The sequence below is a fragment of the Triticum urartu genome, chromosome 7A (assembly GCF_056163025.1).
Source record: "Triticum urartu cultivar PI428250 chromosome 7A, HENAU_Tu73, whole genome shotgun sequence".
NCBI lineage: Eukaryota > Viridiplantae > Streptophyta > Magnoliopsida > Poales > Poaceae > Triticum > Triticum urartu.
Genome location: NC_141879.1, coordinates 111,737,142 through 111,757,750, shown reverse-complemented (window position 1 = coordinate 111,757,750; position 20,609 = coordinate 111,737,142). Strand labels below are relative to the sequence as shown.

The window sequence follows — 20,609 nt, the reverse complement described above, 5'->3', positions numbered from 1 at the left end:
GGAGCCACTTGATTATGAATCACTTGGTACTTGCGAACCGTGCCTCATGGGCAAGATGACTAAAACACCGTTCTCCAGTACTATGGAGAGAGCAACAGATTTGTTGGAAATTATACATACAGATGTATGTGGTTCGATGAATATTGAGGCTCGTGGCGGATATCGTTATTTTCTCACCTTCACAGATGACTTAAGCAGATATGGGTATATCTACTTAATGAAACATAAGTCTGAAACGTTTGAAAAGTTTAAAGAATTTCAGAGTGAAGTTGAAAATCATCGTAACAAGAAAATAAAGTTTCTACGATCTGATCGTGGAGGAGAATATTTGAGTTATGAGTTTGGTGTACATTTGAAAAATTGTGAAATAGTTTCGCAACTCACGCCACCCGGAACACCACAGCGTAATGGTGTGTCCGAACGTCGTAATCGTACTTTACTAGATATGGTGCGATCTATGATGTCTCTTACTGATTTACCGCTATCGTTTTGGGGATACGCTCTAGAGACGGCCGCATTCACGTTAAATAGGGCACCATCAAAATCCGTTGAGACGACGCCTTATGAACTGTGGTTTGGCAAGAAACCAAAGTTGTCGTTTCTGAAAGTTTGGGGCTGCGATGCTTATGTGAAAAAGCTTCAACCTGATAAGCTCGAACCCAAATCGGAGAAATGTGTCTTCATAGGATATCCAAAGAAAACTATTGGATACACCTTCTATCACAGATCCGAAGGCAAGACTTTTGTTGCTAAATTCAGAAACTTTCTGGAGAAGGAGTTTCTCTCGAAAGAAGTGAGTGGGAGGAAAGTAGAACTTGACGAGGTAACTGTACATGCTCCCTTGTTGGAAAGTAGTACATCACAGAAAACTGTTTCTCTCAAAAGGAGTTTATGCATTTTGATGTACCGAAGTTAGTTTGGAGTCCCGGATGTGATCACGGACATGACGAGGAGTCTCGAAATGGTCGAGACATAAAGATTGATATATTGGACGACTATATTCGGACACCGGAAGCGTTCCGGGGAAGTTTCGGATAAAACCGGAGCACCGGGGGGTTACTGGAACCCCCCGGGGGGTTAATGGGCCTCATGGGCCTAAAGTGGAGAAAAGGAAGGGGCTGCCAGGGCAGGCCGCGCGCCCCCTCTCCCCCTAGTCCGAATTGGACAAGGAGGGAGGGGCGGCGCCCCCCCCCCTTTTTCCTTCTCTCCTTCCCTCTCTCCTAGTTGGACAAGGAAAGGGAGGGGAGTCCTACTCCCGGTAGGAGTAGGACTCCTCCTGCGCGCCTCCTCTAGGCCGGCCGCACCCCCCCCTTGGATCCTTTATATACGGAGGCAAGGGGGCACCCTAGAACACACAAGTTGATCTTCGTGATCGTTCCTTAGCCGTGTGCGGTGCCCCCATCCACCATATTCCACCTTGGTCATATCGTTGTAGTGCTTAGGCGAAGCCCTGCGTCGGTACAACATCATCATCGTCACCACGTCGTTGTGCTGACGGAACTCATCCCCGAAGCTTTGCTGGATCGGAGCCCGGGGAGCGTCATCGAGTTGTACGTGTGCTAAGAACTCGGAGGTGCCGGAGTAACGGTGCTTGGATCGGTCGGATCGGGAAGACGTACGACTACTTCCTCTACGTTGCGTCAACGCTTCCGCTTCGGTCTACGAGGGTACGTAGACAACACTCTCCCCTCTCGTTGCTATGCACCACCATGATCTTGCGTGTGCGTAGGAAAAAAATTTGAAATTACTACGTTCCCCAACAGATACGTCTCCGTCGTATCTACTTTTCCAAACACTTTTGCCCTTGTTTTGGACTCTAACTTGTATGATTTGAATGGAACTAACCCGCACTGACGCTGTTTTCAGCAGAATTACCATGATGTATTCTCGGAATGACCTGAAACTCCACGGGAGGTCTTAGAAAAAATAATAAAAAATCCTCGCCAAATATGAAGACCAGGGGGCCCACACCCTTTCCACGAGGGTGGGGGGCCCCCTAGGGCGCGCCCCCTACCTCGTGGGCCCCCTGGATGCCCTCCGATGCCAACTCCAACTCTATAGATTTGCTTTCGGAGAGAAAAAATGAGAGAGAAGAAATCATCGCGTTTTACGATACGGAGTCGCCGCCAAGCCCTAAAACCTCTCGGGAGGGCTGATTTGGAGTCCGTTCGGGGCTCCGGAGAGGGGGATTCGTCGTCGTCGTTATCATCAACCATCCTTCATCACCAATTTCATGATGCTCACCGCCGTGCGTGAGTAATTGCATCGTAGGCTTGCTGGACGGTGATGGGTTGGATGAGATTTATCATGTAATCGAGTTAGTTTTATTAAGGTTTGATCCCTAGTATCCATTATGTTCTGAGATTGATGTTGCTATGACTTTGCTATGCTTAATGCTTGTCACTAAGGCCCGAGTGCCATGATTTCAGATCTGAACCTATTATGTTTTCATGAATATATGTGAGTTCTTGATCCTATCTTGCAAGTCTATAGTCACCTACTATGTGTTATGATCCGGCAACCCCGAAGTGACAATAATCGGGACCACTCCCGGTGATGACCATAGTTTGAGGAGTTCATGTATGCACTATGTGCTAATGCTTTGTTCCGGTTCTCTATTAAAAGGAGGCCTTAATATCCCTTAGTTTCCAATAGGACCCCGCTACCACGGGAGGGTAGGACAAAAGATGTCATTCAAGTTCTTTTCCATAAGCACGTATGACTATATACGAAATACATACCTACATTACATTGATGAACTGGAGTTAGTTCTGTGTCACCCTATGTTATGACTGTTACATGATGAACCACATCCGGCATAATTATACATCACTGATCCGGTGCCTACGAGTTTTCCATATACTGGTTCTCGCTTATTTACTTTCCGCTGCTACTGTTACAATCACTATAAAATACCAAAAACATTATTTTTGCTGTCTTTACTTTTGTTGCCGCTACCGCCACTATCATATTACTTTGCTACTAAATATTTTGCTGCAGATACTAAGTTTCCAGGTGTGGTTGAATTGACAACTCAGCTGCTAGTATTTGAGAATATTTTTTGGCTCCCTTTGTGTCGAATCAACAAATTTGGGTTGAATACTCTACCCTCGAAAGCTGTTGCAATCCCCTACACTTGTGGGTTATCAGCGACGTACTTCTTTTGTGGCATGGCAGCCAGCTGGGAGGCGAGCGGGAGGGAGATTGGCGGGAGGAAGAAAGAGTATGGGAGGGAAGTGGGGGAAAAGCGGGAAGAAACGGCGGGAAGAGGCGCTCGACTCGCCGACAGGGCGGACCCACGTGCCCTTTTCGCTTGTGCCGGCGCCCCAGGCGCCCCCCAGGGCGCCAGGTTCGGCCTGGGTCCGCCGGCACCAGTTTCGGCCCGAGCCCGCGAAAAACGGGCTTCTGGGGGCGCGACTGGGCCGCTTTTTCGGCGCCGGCGCGGCAAAAATGCCTAAGGAGGGCCTGTTGGGGGCGCGGCTGGAGATGCTCTTAATATTCATATATTACCCCTTAACGAAAATTTTACATCGTGACACCGAATTCCTGAAGTTGGCAAAAGGTGACATCCATGGAGTACACCATGCCAACATGTCTTGTCAGTTTCACGCAACATGACAGTGACTCTAGTGCTGACATTTTTACATCCTAAAAATCATTTTTTTTACCATGTAATGGGGATATGGTTTATGCATTTTGAAATAAAAGCCAGTGGCGGTGCCAGGAATTCATTCATGTGTAGTCAATTCAAACTTGTGTAGTCATATGTATGTACTTGTGATTTTCTCTACATGATATATACTCATTGTATGATGTTCTTGCCAAAAAGCTGTGTAGTCATTTGACTGCACAGCTCATGCATGGCTTCACCACTGATAAAAGCTACGGAGCATATAAGAAGGAACGGCGGAGACACTTGAGCAGATAAGAGAATATGAAAGTGCTCAGAGAGCATGTTACTACAAACCAAACAGCCATCAATTATTTACTTTCCATGGGTACTGTAGCATGGAGCTACAGTCATCTTACTTAGATCTTCAGTGCATCGGCAATTCTTGGTCCTCGGCCTCCAGCGTAATGTTCATGGTGCAACACTAACAAGTCCTTGGCCTTCATTTTCCTGTATTGTGCCGGTTGCTCCACACTTAACAGATGAGCTATCGGCCCGATCTCTTGCTCGGGATCCACACCATAGAACATGGCCACTGATATCCTCTCTTTATCGGCATTAGTCACAACTCTATGCATTGGCCCCCTGAAGATCCCGTTGGTCATTATCTGCACGAGCCACGAGAAATGGTCAGGCAAAGTCATCAAGAAACAGGAACTTCATATGGGAGAAAATTACTGGAGGTTCAGAGATGGTCACCTCCATTGTAAGACCAATGTTGATCAGCAAGGTGTGGTCACACGCAGCTGGAACATTGTACCAGGTTCCATCTCTAAGATATTGCAGCCCCGCGACATCTTTGTCCATGAGGAGAACCGTGAGAGCAGGGAAATCGGCGTGAGGCTTGATGCCCAGGACAAGATCAGGTCTTGGACATGGAGGGAAGTGGTTGAATCTAGCAAAAGTGGGGGCGTTGCTGTTAAATTGATTACCAAGGCAGTCTTCATCAAGCTTCAAAATCTTGGCCATTGCCCGAAGGATGTCGCTTTTGATTCTCTTGCACTTCAATGCATACTCATGTAGATTATCCCTGCCAATAACACGCAAATAGTCCAGTTAATTACTAATGTCGATTTTATTTCTGTAGCTCATGACTCCATGTCAGTCTACATCACTCAAGACATAAATAAGCAAAGGAAGTCTTTTCTACAAAACAGACAACAACGAAAGATCCGTTTAAACAAAAGTACCAGAAAATATTGTATCCCTGATAGATTACCTGAAAGATTTGGGATGTGTAGGCCAATGGGCAAGGTTTCTCCCACCCTCTGGCTCAACTCTAAGGTGCAGTCGATCAGACCAGTCCAATCTCTGATCTTGAGTCCTCACCTGGTCATTTCCATACCCTTCTACCTGGAAATGCTTGCCATCTATCAGGTTGCTGCATTTCTTCTTCTCTTCGAGCGGCAGGTGAAAAAATTCCCTTGATGCGCTCATCACAGAATCCATCATAGAGGCCTCCATTCCATGGTTAGAAATCTGGTCACATAGGCTGATGCGTGTTACAGAAATATAGCAAATGCACCATGAACGAAAAATGCAAAAAAAGAGAGTAAATCTTAGGAACAAGAAATTCGAGAACGGAGTAATAAAGAAACTCACCTGGAAGAATCCCCAGGTCTTCAGCGCCGACAGCAGCTTGGCGGCTTCCTCAGGATCGTTGGATGCAGACAGCAGGCCAAGATCGATTGTTGGGACGGGCTCCGGCATCTCGGCACCAGCAAGGTTGCCACCAAGCAGTTCTTGCTCTCTGAGCAAGTACTGGCTCGGTGGTTCTTGCATGTTGGCAGCCAGTTGCTGCACTGAATTCGGCAGCCTCCATGACTCATCAGCCATTGGAGTTCTTGGATATTTCTCTGCTGATCCTGGTGCTCTGTCTCCTTGGTTGTTGGCTCTCTTCAAGGAAGATGTTGCCCTACGCAAGATGTAGTTGCCTTCGTCTCAGTCCCATCTCACTACACATTGTCATCAATAAGTAAGGAGAGTCACCAACCACTACAACAAACACCAAAAAGATCAGAGTGATGATGGCTACTCCTTTTTTCTCAAGAAGAAACCTAATAAGCCAAAACAAACTATATAAGAAGACAAGCAGGGGGGACAGAGATAACTTGGCATGTGTTGGCATGCATTACTCTGATTCACAAGTTTGTAATTTTCACTAATTGCCAATTGGTAGTTGGTGACTGGCGTACAGGAGCCACCAAGCCAGTATGTGGTTCCTGAGCAAGACCGCCTTTACGTGGCCTGTTCCGAGATGCCTGAGCTGATCCCAATCATTGAACTCAGCAGTCTGACTGCCCCTGGTAACAGCCCTGATGATGAGGCTGTAAAGATGCAGTACGCCTTGGAGAACTGGGGCCTCTTCCTATTAAGTTTGTCCTGATCAATTCTTTATGTTATTTTTTATCAGTCAGATAGAGTTGTGATTGATCTTTACCTATTCTGGTGGACATGGAATAGAGCCAAATTTTCTCGGTGAGATGATGAAACTGTCGCAAGCTCTCACTGGAAGAAAAGCAGAAGTACGGGAACGACATAGTCGTATCAGAGAAGCAGACCCTGGACTGGTGGTGACCGGCTGTACCTCTAGCCGAACCGGAGTCCCGGACAATCTACCACACATCCTCCTTTCAGATACCTTTAAGGCCTTTAACAGGAATCCAGGATCAATACACATGATTTAAAAAGTTTACTAATGAGTAGCCATTGAATAATTCTGATCACTCAGTTTTCTTCAGAAATGCTCTGTGTGAGTACACAGTCAGGTGAAGGGAGATTGCCAGCCTTGTCCTCAAGCACCTGCCCGAGATGCTTGATTTACATGAGGATCAGGCCCAGTTTTCAATCGTCATCGATTGAAGAGAATGCCATCACCCTTACTGTCCCAAGCCGGACCAAGTCTTAGGCCTGAAGCCCCACACTGATGCCACTGTGAATCTGTGATCACAGTTGTGTTTATCGATGATAACGTCAGTGGGCTCCAAGTGCAGGAAAATGGCTTCTGGTACAAAGTGCAAATAGTTCCGAATGCATTACTTGCGAACACAGGAGATACAATGGAGGTACGTGTGTGTGCAGGAAGTTTCTTTCAACAATCTGTTCTTCCTTGCAGAAATGGTTTATGTTTAAACTTTCTGATTAGAATGTGCTATATACTGATACTTTTGTGTCATCGTATGCCATGAGCAGAGCAGGCCACTTCATCTCTTTCAGCTCAAGTGTTACCCCCTTGCTCTACATTATCTTCTTACTGTGTTAAGTTTCTGCTTCAGAAAGCTGCTGTACTTCCGATTCTGTCTATTGTCTTCCTTAATTTTCTCCTATTATCGGAAGTGACTGATAGCTGGTCTATTTGTTGATGGCCATGCTGACTAAGTAAACACAGCTGCTAAATGTAATAAATTGCATGAGAATGAATTCAGCGTCAGTCGATTCTGCACAGAGCACAGAAGCGACAACGGGAAAGCCGTGGCCGTGGGTGGGGAGGGGGATGAATGGGGGGTTAAAGGGACGGCCGTGGCGGTGGAGGCGCGGCAGCGACGCCGGCCGAGGGTGACCGAGGACGGCGGTTGCCGGTGGCTGCGAGCGGGTCGACAGTAGAGGAGGCTGCTGACAACAGGGACGAAGGGGAAAATTGACTCATCCCAATCTAGGCAACTGATAGTGTTAAATCAAGCTCGATCCATACCTCAGGGAGTCCCCCCGCATGGAGGGGGGCGTTTCCTCGGCGAGTCCGGCGGCAGGCTCTCCTCGGCCGCCCCCCGCCTCGGTTCCCGGCGATCCCTGCACCGCGCCTCCGCTCGACTTCGCCGGACGGCAGTGGGCGCAGTGGACAGGACGACCAACAGTCCAACACAGAGCACAACGGGGGAGAAACGGGTTTGCTGTCGCCGACCTCTACGGGCGGATCGGCCCCTGGGCAGCTGGACCGGCTGCTACGAGCTGAATCCGGCCCACGACGAAAGTTTCGACAGCCCCCGGTATATGGATGGGGATGGGGTAAAGGCAGAGAGGGGGGACGGCACGGGGCGTGGGGTTTCCCTCCGGGCCCACCCGCAGGGACACATGGCGGCCCAGTTTTTTCCCTCTTATTACACAAGGGAGGTTTTTTTTCAAAAAATAAAAGGGAGGCTTTTTCTTGCAGAATTTTAGTACTCCGGGCAAAATTTATGGAAATTTTGAAAACGTCGGTTCAAATTTGTTTTAATTTTAGAAAAATGGTTGCCATGCTCAAAACAGGGCTTCACCGGAAACCGCACCGGCCTGCGTACTCTTTGATTTTTGTAGAATCTTTCGAGGAAAAAAGCCTGCGGCGACGGCTTCGGTTGCGCGATCATTGTAAGAGGGCATGGCATATTTACCAGCACGGTTACTTAAGGGAAACATCAGCACTGCGTAGCAAAGCCAACATATTTGGTACTCAATTCCAGAGCTGGAGTCAACAAATTTTGCTCATTCTTCAAATATTTACAGCGCTACCAACAACAACAACAAAAAAACAGTGGCACCGTTATGTACGCAAGTCCGTCCCAGAAGGAACAAGCAAAGGCGTCGGTCGCACTCTCCCTTCCTTCTCTACATATCGTGCGACCGGCTGCCTTTGTGTCGGCTAGCATCTCTCGAAGATCTTGTAAAGCTTGTCTAGAGAAGCAATCTGCATAGGTTCAAAATTACAGCTCAATATCAGTGTGTTGATGCCGCGTCATCTATAAAAAAAAGGTATTTCACACACTTCTAGTGGTTGCACTTGAAGCCAGGCCATTCTTTTTTATTACTCGCTGTCGAAAGTTGGACTGCCTATGTTGGTATGCCTACTCGGAACAATGTCGCGTGTAATGTGGCTTGGTGATTGTTTGGGGAAAAAAATACATTGAGCAGTGTAAATAGACAGGAGTGCAGTAACAGACTATGGTGCGAGCATAAGCACAAGACTGAAGTGAAGCACCAAACGTAAAGGACAACTGAAGCGGGGTGGGGAGGGAACCTGGACGAATGTTCCGTCTGTTGCCATCGACTTAGGGGGCTTGAGGAAAAGTCGCATGGACGGGAACAAGACGTGCTGGATGGTCCACTCGCGTTGAGCCCATGCCGCCTCTGCTTCCGCAAGCAGCTCTTGGTCGATGTCATCTTCCTCTGTAATGCAATATATGTTTAGCCCCAATGGCAATTAACTCTGAATGAATATCTAGCTGCAGCATCATATATAATGGATATATTCTTTAGTATGTCTATTTCAGTGTCATGTCATCTTGGCGGTTAATGGGAAGCGAAGTGGGAGAAACTGCGGATTCTGTTACCTACTAGGGTGTAACACTAAGCATATATGTTCTTCATGCACTTTAATGGGTATACAACTATAGAATACAGATACCCAACAAGCTCACCTGTACTTGTTAAATCGTTATCAGCCTGTCCAGCACTTTCCATGGAATCTTTATTTTTCTTGTATAATCGAATGCCTTTGCCAGATGGATTTGGAAGGATGGGAGGATGAAGCGCATAGAAGTTTCCAATAGCAGCTGCTGCCGTTCTGAAGCACTCTTTCTCAACGTCCCAGGCAATCTATTATAAGATGGTAATCACTAAAAATCAGGACTGCCAGTTTGCATAACTAAAGTAAAATCTGAAACAAAATATATCATAAAGCAACAACTCCCGGAAATGGAATTCCGAAACAACTTAAAATATGAATAAGAAACAGAAGTTACTCGCGGCCAGCTAGCTGCCATATCTACATGAAACACCGAAATTAAATTTTGAACACGATATCAGCCTGAAAACCTACTTGCCATCGCCTCAGCAGGGAATGGATAATCAAATATCATGACCAAATTTAAAATACCATATGTAATGAACGCAACAGCATAATAAAAGGAAACCTACATCATTTCCTAGAGTCAACATGAACTCTGGAAGGCGATCCATATCAGGGGTGTACTGATCAAGTACAACAGGAAGTCTGGTCAGGTTGCCACCTTGATCAATGTGAATAGAGAAGTACTCATTAATCATCTCAGCATTTTCTTTTAGTATCTCAGTGTTCACCTGCAAACAAGCACTATCTTCATCAACAGAGCGATGCTACATGAATCAAACGATTGAGCCGTATTACAAGAATCAAGAAACAGAAACAATATGCAGGTGGACAAATAAAAAACTTACATCTGTTCTATCACCTACAAGATCAACTATGACTCGAGGAATTAAGAAAATAACTTACTTCTGCAATTTCTAGTTTCTCCTTCTCATTTACATCACTCATTGACTCGTCATCTTTCAGTGCCATTGTCAGCAACTCCAGAAGCGGAGCAGGTTCACTGAGCTGTATAGCATTGAAGTTCCCAAAACGGCACAAGGCTTGTTGGTACATGAGTTCTTTGCTGCATCACAAGCTGAATCATCAATATCACATAGTACAGAAAAGAAAACAATGCAATATTTGGAAGAGGTGCTTATTAGGCATTCAACTGGATGTGATATGAATGGATAGCAGTTTGATGGTGGTGTGCGCAAGCAATATTGTTTGTGTGCACATGCATTTGCAAATATGTACAGGTAACTGGGGTATCAGTTACCTTCAAAGAGCTATGTCAGATATTAGAAGAAAAAATCTAGCTTAAATAAGAGATATAAGGCATGGAAGAGTAAGACTAGTCATCAATGTAATGTATAGAGTTTACCTAACATTTACCACATTGACAAGGTATAAGAGGGTATTGTGTTGTATCAAAGCGAAAACTTCATCGGCAACTCCAACATATGTGCAATTCTTAACAATATCGAAAAGGCCTAGCAGAAATACATAAATCATCAGTCTACAAAAATGGAGACAGATTCAGACATCACAGGTTAAGATGAGCTCACCAGGATGTAAGTTAGAATCTATTTCTGTAACAAGCTCATGGCGACTGGACAAATCACTAGCATCTTTTGGATTTCTTCTTGATCTTACAATATTTCTTGGAAACCATATACAAACAGAAGAAAAAAAATCAGCCACAGTAAAAAAAATAGCGAATCACTGTACTCCCTTCTTCAAATAGAATTTATGAATTGGCAACCAATGTAGAAAAAGGTCCAGCACTCGCAACTTAACCAGAGTTATAGACTTGTAGCATGTAAACAGCATGAATCATTAAATCCTCACATGAGGAAAGGCAAACAACAGGTACTTAGTGCACAATTTGATGCGCATGCAGAAAAAATTCAGGGAGCACAAACAGATGACCAAATAAGACAGCATAAAAAATACAGAAAGTGGTGACCGGTGTCAACTTGCTAATGAAGATCATACCTTACGGCAACAAGGTCAGATTTCTTTTCAAGATTTGAAGTTTGACCTTGCCAATAGGTGTGCAACCTTCCAGATGGATCGCGTGGATCTGTTCTGACCATTTGGCTCACAGGAATCTTTTGAGATTTTTCTCCTACAGTATAATATAATTATACTAAAGATTATTCGCTGGATGGTGGTGGTTTCACACGCCCTTTACTAGATAGCTCAATAATACAGAGTTAAGTAATGTGATGTAGCAGTATAGTGTACTTATGAAACATTTTAGCTTGAAATATGCATATGGTATATGCTACATACCAGTAGGCGTGCTGACTTCGGTACCCTTGTCCTTTCGTGTGTTAGCTTGAGTAAGTGCTGAAGAGTTTAGTGCCTGCAATTCACATGGAACAAGCATCACTAATGTGCACAAAAGTTTACATCAAAATATAAAATACACATGCACATAGTTTTTATAACTGAGATAGCTAAAGTTCATCTGCAAATTAAATTTCTTTTAATTTGCATTCAAAGAGCCAAATAATATAACAATCTACTCTGAAGGGGCAAGTTTTTGATAAGTCAATTTCCCAGGAGAGCAAGTTTTTGAGAAAATGACAACATACGAATTTCAGCATGACTTTCTGCAAGTGTTTATGTATATTTGAAAATTGATGCACTATGCAACTGGTAGTAGCTTTTGAACAGATACACTGTCTCTAAAGATAGAGGTAAGCAACCATATGAACACTTAAAAACTGATCTCCAGCAACTGTCGCACCATATCAACTGTGATGAGTCATGAGACACAACAATAACAGACCAAGTATCTGTGAGTTTATGTAAGCATGAACATATGAATAACCTGAGTTTGGAATATCCTTGTGTTATTACAGTTCATCAGTTTTTCCTCGATGGCATCTTTAATTTTTTCAATAATGCGCTCTTGATTTAAGAGGCTAACCTGCAAGACAGAAGGAATCACTGAAATCATTTGTTCTCTAATTGAAAAATTGCAGAGATGTTGGACACCAGGCTCAGATTTTGCCAAAAAATACCTCCTTTTTGGTTGGATGTATATTGACATCCACGTGTTCTGGTGGAAGATTGATGGACATGTATATGAAGGGTTTGGATGCTTGAGGCAGTATTGCAGAGTACACGAATTCAGTAGCTCTTTTCAAAGAAGTGCAGTCTACAAGTCTATCTGAAGAGGAGATATGGACAGTTATAGGATAAAGCAAACAAGGAACAGCCATGATAATAGAGAAACAATACATTACTAATTCACTGACAGAAAATACATGACAGTTCAATCACAGTGGATGCATCATTTAAAACTTTGTTGGTCTTACAAAATTATTCTTTTAAAGATATCCCCTTGTTCATCGAAAATATGTGAACAAGATGTGGCCAGATTACTCTGATCAGAGTTGCATAGCATCTTAACATGAGTATTTACATGGGTATCGCAATACATTTTTAGTGCATATGTAATCAACTGAATTTACTTACGGAGGAAAAGGCTCTAAAAAATTACTAGTGCCTTGTAATTTGTATACCATTTATGAAAAGAATCATAGTAGTCTTTTTTGCCACATAATTTGCATTTGAGATGAAACCATCCATCTTGAATATTTCATCTACAGCATTCTCATCTGAAACCTGTATTTCCATCAGATCACGAACAACCGAAGCCCCATAGACATTCCTAATAGCATCTAGCCTTGAAGACGTGGTCCCACTGTGAACATCTGCTCTATTGGCTCCATGCTGTGACAGAGGAGGAGGCAAATGTCACCTTCTTAAAACTCATGAGAAAACAATAGACAGCTATATTTACCTTTCTACAAGAGAGGTTCACATTGATGTGATGGACTGCAAATCGACTGATGAAGTCCACTATCTTTGGATAGTCGTCATTGGAGTTCTGCAGTGTTTTCCTACGAGCTACCATATTGTAGAATAAATTTTCAACCTGCATATTAAGATTTTTTTTTCTTGTAAAAATCGCAATAAATATCCAATAGAGCAATAGTACTATGCAAAGTTGCAAACTCACCATGACTTGAGTTCCTTTAACCGCAGCGCAGGGCTTCGGGTCATTCTCCATTACTCCATCCCTATAAGAAACTCTGACAAGAAAACATGATAATAACAATCATTAACAAACGACTCTAGAGTCAAGCAGAAGGATTTAAAGTTGCTCATGGACTGACCTGTAGCCATGCAGTTGGCCTTCTGTTATTGTTGTCACCGTAACATGGCCAACATAAGTCATACTGGCCAAAGCCTCCCCTCTGAACCCCATGGACTTTATTGTTTGTAGGTCCTCATATGCAGACAACTTTGAGGTAGTATGTCTCTCACACAATATTGGCAAGTCCTCACACTGTGAAAGTTTACCAAGTTAGCTGACAAAATGGTATGGGATGCTCAATAAATATTCTGAATATGACCAACTCTTCAAATACCCAACAATCAATACTGTAATCATATAGTAGTACCCTGCAGACGCCTAGGCCCTCCCCCTTTATAGCACAAGACAAGCCCAGTTCGTAGTATCATAGACAACTACATGCTGCCTAAGACAATTAGCACTAAAAATCTCAAATGGCCTGTTAGTATAGGTGTGCCCTCATTTGCCCATGGCATAGCAGCCCCTATGCAGTTTTTTACTGCCCGAGTCAGAACAAACAGACACAGATCCAGTGCAGAAAATCGCCAATACCAAAATTGCCAATCATCCGCCTACATGGCCCTGTACGCACTAAGGATTAACAGCTCGTAATCAACAGAAATCACGGTTAACAACTCGCATTTGAAGGATTTTGGCACTAGCAGGCGCCCGCGGAAGCAGCAAGGGTTCAGGGGGTGGGGGGATTGGGTCCGGGGTTTAGGGTTTAGGAAGCGAGCGTACCCGGATGCCGTGGCCGTCGTCGGAGACCTGGATGAGCTTGAGGCCGCCGTCCTTGACGGTGACGGAGACGGTGGAGGCGCCGGCGTCGATGCTGTTCTCGACGAGCTCCTTCACCGCCGACGACGGCCGCTGGATCACCTCCCCCGCGGCGATGCGGTTCACCACCGACTCCTCCAGCCGCCGGATGCGGGGCGGGGCCCCGCCGCGCGGCGCCGGGTCGTCGGCCTCCATGGCCGCCGCGGGCCGAGGAGGTGGGGAATGGGGAGGGGAGGGAGGTTCCGCCGATTTTGGTATTCGCGCGCGCGACACTGATTATTGCTCGCCTTATTTCGGTATTCTTTCTGCATCATAATCATCGATTCGTTATACTCCCACCATCTCAACTTTTCATCTAGACCGCAAGATTTTCATCCAAGAGCCCAAAACAGATCCGCACTATTCATCTTCTTCCTACCTTCCTTCTTCCTTCTCACGCTCGCCCCCAGCATGTCCTGCCCCAACCGCCGGACTCCACCACCTGCGGCTGGCGCGCACTACCGCGCACCGCCTTGCCTCCCCGCCCTTCCCTCAACCTCCCCCACTGTCGTTGTTGGCCATCCCTCTGAGTGTCGCATCGGTGAACAATTCCGGCGATCCCCTTGCACCCACGCACCCCTAAGATAGATAGCGAGCTTGCTACTTCCAGGCGAACCTGCACCTCCACATCTCTAAGAGAGAGAGTGGGGCCTCTACTTCTTCGGACAGGTTGCTTCTTCTCCGACGAGGTCCGGCCTCCGCATATCGCGCTCGGGGGGGGGGGGGGGGGGAGGAAAAAGTGGTTGGTGCCAACAAAAAATTCAAGCAGCTGAGGTTTAACAAAACGATAGTTTAATGGTTTAGTTTCTTTCTTGTAACCATTGTTTGCAATTTATAAAGCAGCCATGAAAACGTTCCCTCAAACAAAAATTATCATTGGAAACATTTTTCAATATGAATAGAATGGTATACTTTTGATTATACCTTGATTTATGAGAAAGATTATGTCCCGACCAACCGAGTCGAAACTCAACCAGTCGTCGATGATGTCCCGGACTAGGGGGCCCTTATCACATCGCCTCTCGCCTGGTGGGACGGGTCGAGGGGCCCCCATGTCGGTTCATCAATGGGACACGTTTGAGCGGCCCATGGCATACAAAAGGAAGGCCTTCGAAGACTTGTCGTACACTCCAAGATGTTGAGATCGTATTAAACGCATCCTTCCTGTTCGTACCAGACTAAGATGAAACTATAGCCCCCCTCCCGAATACCCATATAAGCCGAGGAGCAGGGCACGCAGAGGATACACATTGATCCTGACGTAGATCATCTGTACTTTGCAATGTTTCGGATATCGATAACTTGTAGCTGCTCGGTCCGGTGAGGAGTAGGGATTAATCGGCGAATATGCATGTTAACAAAATTTACCGACAACCCATTTATCAATAGGTTAATTACGGTCATATCTATATATCTTAGCTACATATGCAATAATGCAACAACAACATCAATAAAGGAGAGGCAATAAACATCAGTAGCATGTAGCATAGCACAAAACATATTAGCATATAACACAAACGGTTATATGCTGATCTACAGGTGATGGCCTCGGGGAGGGGGAGGGGCGGCGAGCTCGAGCAGCAGGAAGAGGCTCGGTGCCTGATACGCCATATCTATAATTTTTTATTATTACATGCTATTATATTATCAATCTTGGATTTTTATATACACTTTCAGGCAATTATATATTATTTTTTGGGATTAACCTATTAACTTAGTACCTAGTGTCGGTTACTGTTTTTTGCTTGTTATTTGTTTCACAAAATATCGGTACCAAACGAAATCCAAATGTCACGGAACTTTTTGAAGATCTTTTTTTCTGGACAAAAGAGACACTAGAAGCTTCGAGAGAAGACCAGATGATGAAGCGTGGGCCCATGAGGCACCGTTTGACCTAACTCCACCTCTATAATTTCTCTAAAATCATGAAATCAATAGAGGAGTCCATGAAATACTTTTTCTGCCGCCGCAAGTTCCAGAACCACGAGATCCCATCCGGAGGCCTTTTTCAGCACTCTGCCAGAGGGGGATTCGATCACGGAGGGGCTCTATATCATCCTTGTTGCCCCTCCGATGATGCATGAGTAGTTTACCATGGACCTATGGGTCCATAGTTAGTAGCTAGATGGTTTCTTCTCTCTATTTGATCTTCAATACAATGTTCTCCTCACTGTTCTTGGATGTCTATTTGATATAATGACTTTTTGCGGTTTGTTTGTTGGGATCCAATGAATTGTGACTTTATGATCAGATCTATCCATGAATATTATTTGAGTTTTCTCTGAACTCTTTTATGATTACTATAGCCTCGTATTTCTTCTTCGACTTATTAGTTTGTTTTGGCCAACTAGATTGATTTATCTTGCCATGAGAAGAGGTGATTTATAATGGGTCCGATCTTGCGGTGCTCAATCTCAGTGACAGAAGGTGGCATGACACGCATGTATCATTGATATTAATGGTCAAAAGATGGTGTTTATTCATACGTGAGTTTATCTTGTCTACAACATGTCATCTTGCTTAAGGTGTTACTCCGTTTTTCCATGAAATTAATACACTAGATGCATGCTGGATAGTGGTCGATGTGTGGAGTAATAGTAGTAGATGCAGAATCGTTTCAGTCTACTTGTCTCGGACGTGATGTCTATATATGATCTCTGCCTTGGATATCGTCATAATTATTTGCTTTTTTCTACCAATTGCCCAACAATAATTTGTTTACCCACCGTATGCTATTTTCAAGAGAGAAGTCTCTAGTGAAAACTATGGCCCTGATACGTCTCCAACGTATCTACTTTCCCTAACGCTTTTCCACTTGTTTTGGACTTTAATTTGCATGATTTGAATGAAACTAACTCCGGACTGACGATGTTTTCATCAGAACTACCATGATGTTGTTTTTATGCAGAAATAAAAGTCTCGGAATGGAACGAAACTTTGCGAGGATTTTTTATACCGATAAAGAGAATTTCTGGGGCCAAGAGTCACCTGAGGGGGGCACCTGGGTGGGCACAACCCACCAGGGCGCGGCCCCCCACCCAGGCGCGCCCAGGTGGGTTGTCCCCACCTGGTGGCCCCGCAGACCCTGAAACCGACGCTATAAAATCATATTTTTCCAGGAAAAAATCAGGGAGAAAGAATTATCACGATCCACGAGACGGAGCCGCCGTCACTGATGACCCACAAGTATTGGAGATCAATTGTAGCTCTTTTCGATAAGTAAGAGTGTCGAACTCAACGAGGAGCAGAAGGAAATGACAAGTAGTTTTCAGTAAGGTAATGTCTGCAAGTGCTGAAATTGTAAGTAACTGAGTAGTTTGATAGCAAGATAATTTGTAACGGGCAAGTAACGATAGTAGTAACAAAAGTGCAGCAAGATAGCCCAATCCTTTTGAGGCAAAGGACAGGCCAAAACGGTCTTTCATGATAAGCAAAGCATTCTTGAGGGTACACGGCATTTTCATCTAGTTACTTTCATCATATTGGTTTAATTCGTGTTTGGTACTTTGATAATTTGATATGTGGGTGGACCGGTGCTTAGGTGTTGTTCTTACTTGAACAAACCTCCTACTTATGATTAACCCTCCCGCAAGCATCTGCAACTACGAGAAAAAGTATTAAGATTAAATTCTAACCATAGTATTAAACTTTTGGATTCAATCTGTCCCTTACGGAATACTGCATAAACTGGGGTTTAAGCTTCTGTCACTCTCGCAACCCATCATCTAATTGCTACTCCACAATGCATTCCCTTAGGCCCAACTATGGTGGAGTGTCATGTAGTCGACGTTCACATGACACCATTAAGGGAATCACAACATACATACTATCAAAATATCGAACACATATCAAATTCGCATGATTACTTGCAACATGATTTCTCCTGTGACCTCAAGAACAAAAGTAACTACTCACAAATGATAATCATGCTCAAGATCCACTAGTAGAAAAAGGTTCAAACGTGAAGCACATTAGTGCCGGTTTGTATTTGAGCCGGCACTAATGTATACATTAGTGCCGGTTCCAACGGCTAGCCGGGCCGCTTTCATTAGTACCGGTTCGTGGCGAACCTTTAGCACCGGTTCGTGCCACGAACCAGTACTAATGAGAGTGGTGGCAGGATGTTGTCAGACTGGGGCCCCTCCAGCCCCTTTAGTACCGGTTCTTGGCACGAACCGGTACTAAAGGTCGTCCTACATAAACCCTTCGTCCACCCGAGCTCGCTCTGTTCTTCCCCTTTCCCCTCTCCTCTCTCTGTTCTTCCCCTCTTCCTCTCGAGCTCATCACACATTTTGCCCAAAATTTGTCAAGATTTGAAGGCCCCCATCCATTCAAATGATCACAAAGGTTAGCAACTTTGTCCTTTCATCTCTCATTGCTAGATTAGCTCTTGCAATGCTTTATATAGTGATTAATTTGTGAGTTTAGTAATTTGGGAGGATATATATATGTGTGTGCTAGTATTTGATTTATATGCAATTTGAGGTCAAAAATAACACTTAGTTTGCATATGTAGGTGTGGTTTACTTAGTGCCTTCTAAATCTCTGTCGTAACCACCGTCGATCGCCCGCACCGTCCCGTCGCCGGCACCACCTTGTGGTGAGCCTCTTGTTCATGAAATTTTATATAAAAATTGATGTTTGTGTGATTTGGATATATAGTTACTCGTATAATTATCTTACCCGTACGTTGTTTGTTATACATATAGTGCCATGGTTTTGATATCCGTCCCCGTCGGCCCTCGTCCTTGTTATGATTCGGATGTGGTATATATATTCTCTTTTAAAACTAGTTGCATGTCGTGTTTATGACAAATTATGCCCATCAAGTTGACATAAAAATATTTTGTAGGAGGTATGTGAACCGGAAATTCCAACCGACCCTATTGTCGAGAGGTTAAATTTAGTTGAAAGAGAAAACGAGTACTTGAAAGAAAAATTGAAAAGAATTGAGGGGGAGAAGATGGAATTGGAGTTGCATGTTGCTGATGTCGTCGATGATCATAAGATCAAGATGGAGAAAATGCGCTTGAAGATTAGAAAGATTAGAAAATATGCCATCGATAGTGAGGCTTGGTATCATTATGCTGTTGGATCCATTGTTACCTTAGTTGCGATCTTGATCGTATTTGTTGTTGCATTTAAATGCTTTAGCTAGAGAGTTATTTGTTTGTTGCATTTAAGTGTTGTATGAACTTTATGTATGAACTTGTATTAATTTGGTCTATTCGGTGTTGTGTAATGAAGATGAGCCGGCAATGGATGTACGATGACCGATGCTCTCCCCAGTTCGTTAAGGGCGTGCATACTTTTCTGCTTGCTGCTGAGGCAAACAAGCGGGCGGATGGTTTTATGCCTTGTCCATGTGCTCGCTGTAAGAATGGTCACAATTACTCTACGTCAAGAACCATTCACGTCCACCTGTTTAAGTCCGGTTTCATGCCCCACTATAATGTTTGGACCAAGCATGGAGAAAGAGGGGTTATGATGGAAGACAATGAAGAAGATGAAGGAAATATGCCCTAGAGGCAATAATAAAGTTATTATTTATTTCCTTATATCATGATAAATGTTTATTATTCATGCTAGAATTGTATTAACCGGAAACATAATACATGTGTGAATACATAGACAAACTTAGTGTCACTAGTATGCCTCTACTTGACTAGCTCGTTAATCAAAGATGGTTATGTTTCCTAACCATGAACAAAGAGTTGTTATTTGATTAACGGGATCACATCATTAGGTGAATGATCTGATTGACATGACCCATTCCATTAGCTTAGCACCCGATCGTTTAGTATGTTGCTATTGCTTTCTTCATGACTTATACATGTTCCTATGACTATGAGATTATGCAACTCCCGTTTGCCGGAGGAACACTTTGTGTGCTACCAAACGTCACAACGTAAATGGTTGATTATAAAGGAGCTCTACAGGTGTCTCCAAAGGTAGATGTTGGGTTGGCGTATTTCGAGATTAGGATTTGTCACTCCAATTGTCGGAGAGGTATCTCTGGGCCCTCTCGGTAATGCACATCACATAAGCCTTGCAAGCATTGCAACTAATGAGTTAGTTGCAAGATGATGTATTACAGAACGAGTAAAGAGACTTGCCGGTAACAAGGTTGAACTAGGTATTGGATACCGATGATCGAATCTCGGGCAAGTAACATACCGATGACAAAGGGAACAACGTATGTTGTTATGCGGTCTGACCGATAAAGATCTTCGTAGTATATGTAGGAGCCAATATGGGCATCCAGGTCCCGCTATTGGTTATTGACCAGAGATTTGTCTCAGTCATGTCTACATTGTTCTCGAACCATAGGGTCCGCACGCTTAACGTTACGATGACAGTTATTATGAGTTTATGCATTTTGATGTACCGAAGTTTGTTCGGAGTCCCGGATGTGATCACGGACATGACGAGGAGTCTCGAAATGGTCGAGACATAAATATTGATATATTGGACGACTATATTCAGACACCGGAAGGGTTCCGGGGAAGTTTCGGATAAAACCGGAGCACCGGGGGGTTACCGGAACCCCCCGGGGGGTTAATGGGCCTCATGGGCCTAATGTGGAGAAGAGGAAGGGGCTGCCAGGGCAGGCCGCGTGCCCCCTCTCCCCCTAGTCCAAATTGGACAAGGAGGGAGGGGCGGCGCCC

At 44.4% G+C, this 20,609-nt stretch overlaps 2 protein-coding genes and 1 long non-coding RNA gene across 4 annotated transcripts; 1 reads left to right on the top strand and 2 right to left on the bottom strand.

Moving 5' to 3' along the window:
- Positions 1-3,894: 3,894 nt before the first annotated feature.
- LOC125521430 (codeine O-demethylase) lies at positions 3,895-7,640 on the bottom strand. The gene is made up of 5 exons (XM_048686486.2): positions 7,362-7,640; positions 5,273-5,585; positions 4,890-5,149; positions 4,370-4,700; positions 3,895-4,278 (listed from the first exon to the last, which is right to left on the bottom strand). Exons 1-5 carry the CDS (start codon positions 7,379-7,381, stop codon positions 4,030-4,032), a joined length of 1,173 nt encoding a protein of 390 aa, XP_048542443.1. The 5' UTR covers positions 7,382-7,640; the 3' UTR covers positions 3,895-4,029.
- Positions 7,641-8,065: 425 nt separating this feature from the next.
- On the bottom strand, positions 8,066-14,212 carry LOC125521567 (DNA mismatch repair protein MLH1-like). Of its 2 annotated transcripts, XM_048686632.2 has the most exons (16): positions 13,867-14,211; positions 13,166-13,338; positions 13,009-13,081; positions 12,790-12,924; positions 12,509-12,719; positions 12,005-12,153; positions 11,812-11,910; positions 11,268-11,340; positions 10,968-11,100; positions 10,538-10,632; positions 10,354-10,462; positions 9,894-10,053; positions 9,557-9,718; positions 9,058-9,235; positions 8,658-8,806; positions 8,066-8,327 (listed from the first exon to the last, which is right to left on the bottom strand). In XM_048686632.2, exons 1-16 carry the CDS (start codon positions 14,095-14,097, stop codon positions 8,283-8,285), a joined length of 2,175 nt encoding a protein of 724 aa, XP_048542589.1. In that variant the 5' UTR covers positions 14,098-14,211; the 3' UTR covers positions 8,066-8,282. The 2 variants fall into 2 exon arrangements, with proteins under 2 accessions (XP_048542589.1, XP_087390622.1); XM_087534496.1 differs by lacking the exon at positions 8,066-8,327 and having other exon boundaries at positions 8,565-8,806; positions 13,867-14,212.
- Positions 14,213-18,421: 4,209 nt separating this feature from the next.
- Positions 18,422-18,931, top strand: LOC147958381 (uncharacterized). The gene is made up of 3 exons (XR_015610399.1): positions 18,422-18,541; positions 18,651-18,708; positions 18,797-18,931. It is a non-coding gene; the product is annotated as an uncharacterized LOC147958381 (long non-coding RNA).
- The last annotated feature ends 1,678 nt before the right edge of the window (positions 18,932-20,609 follow it).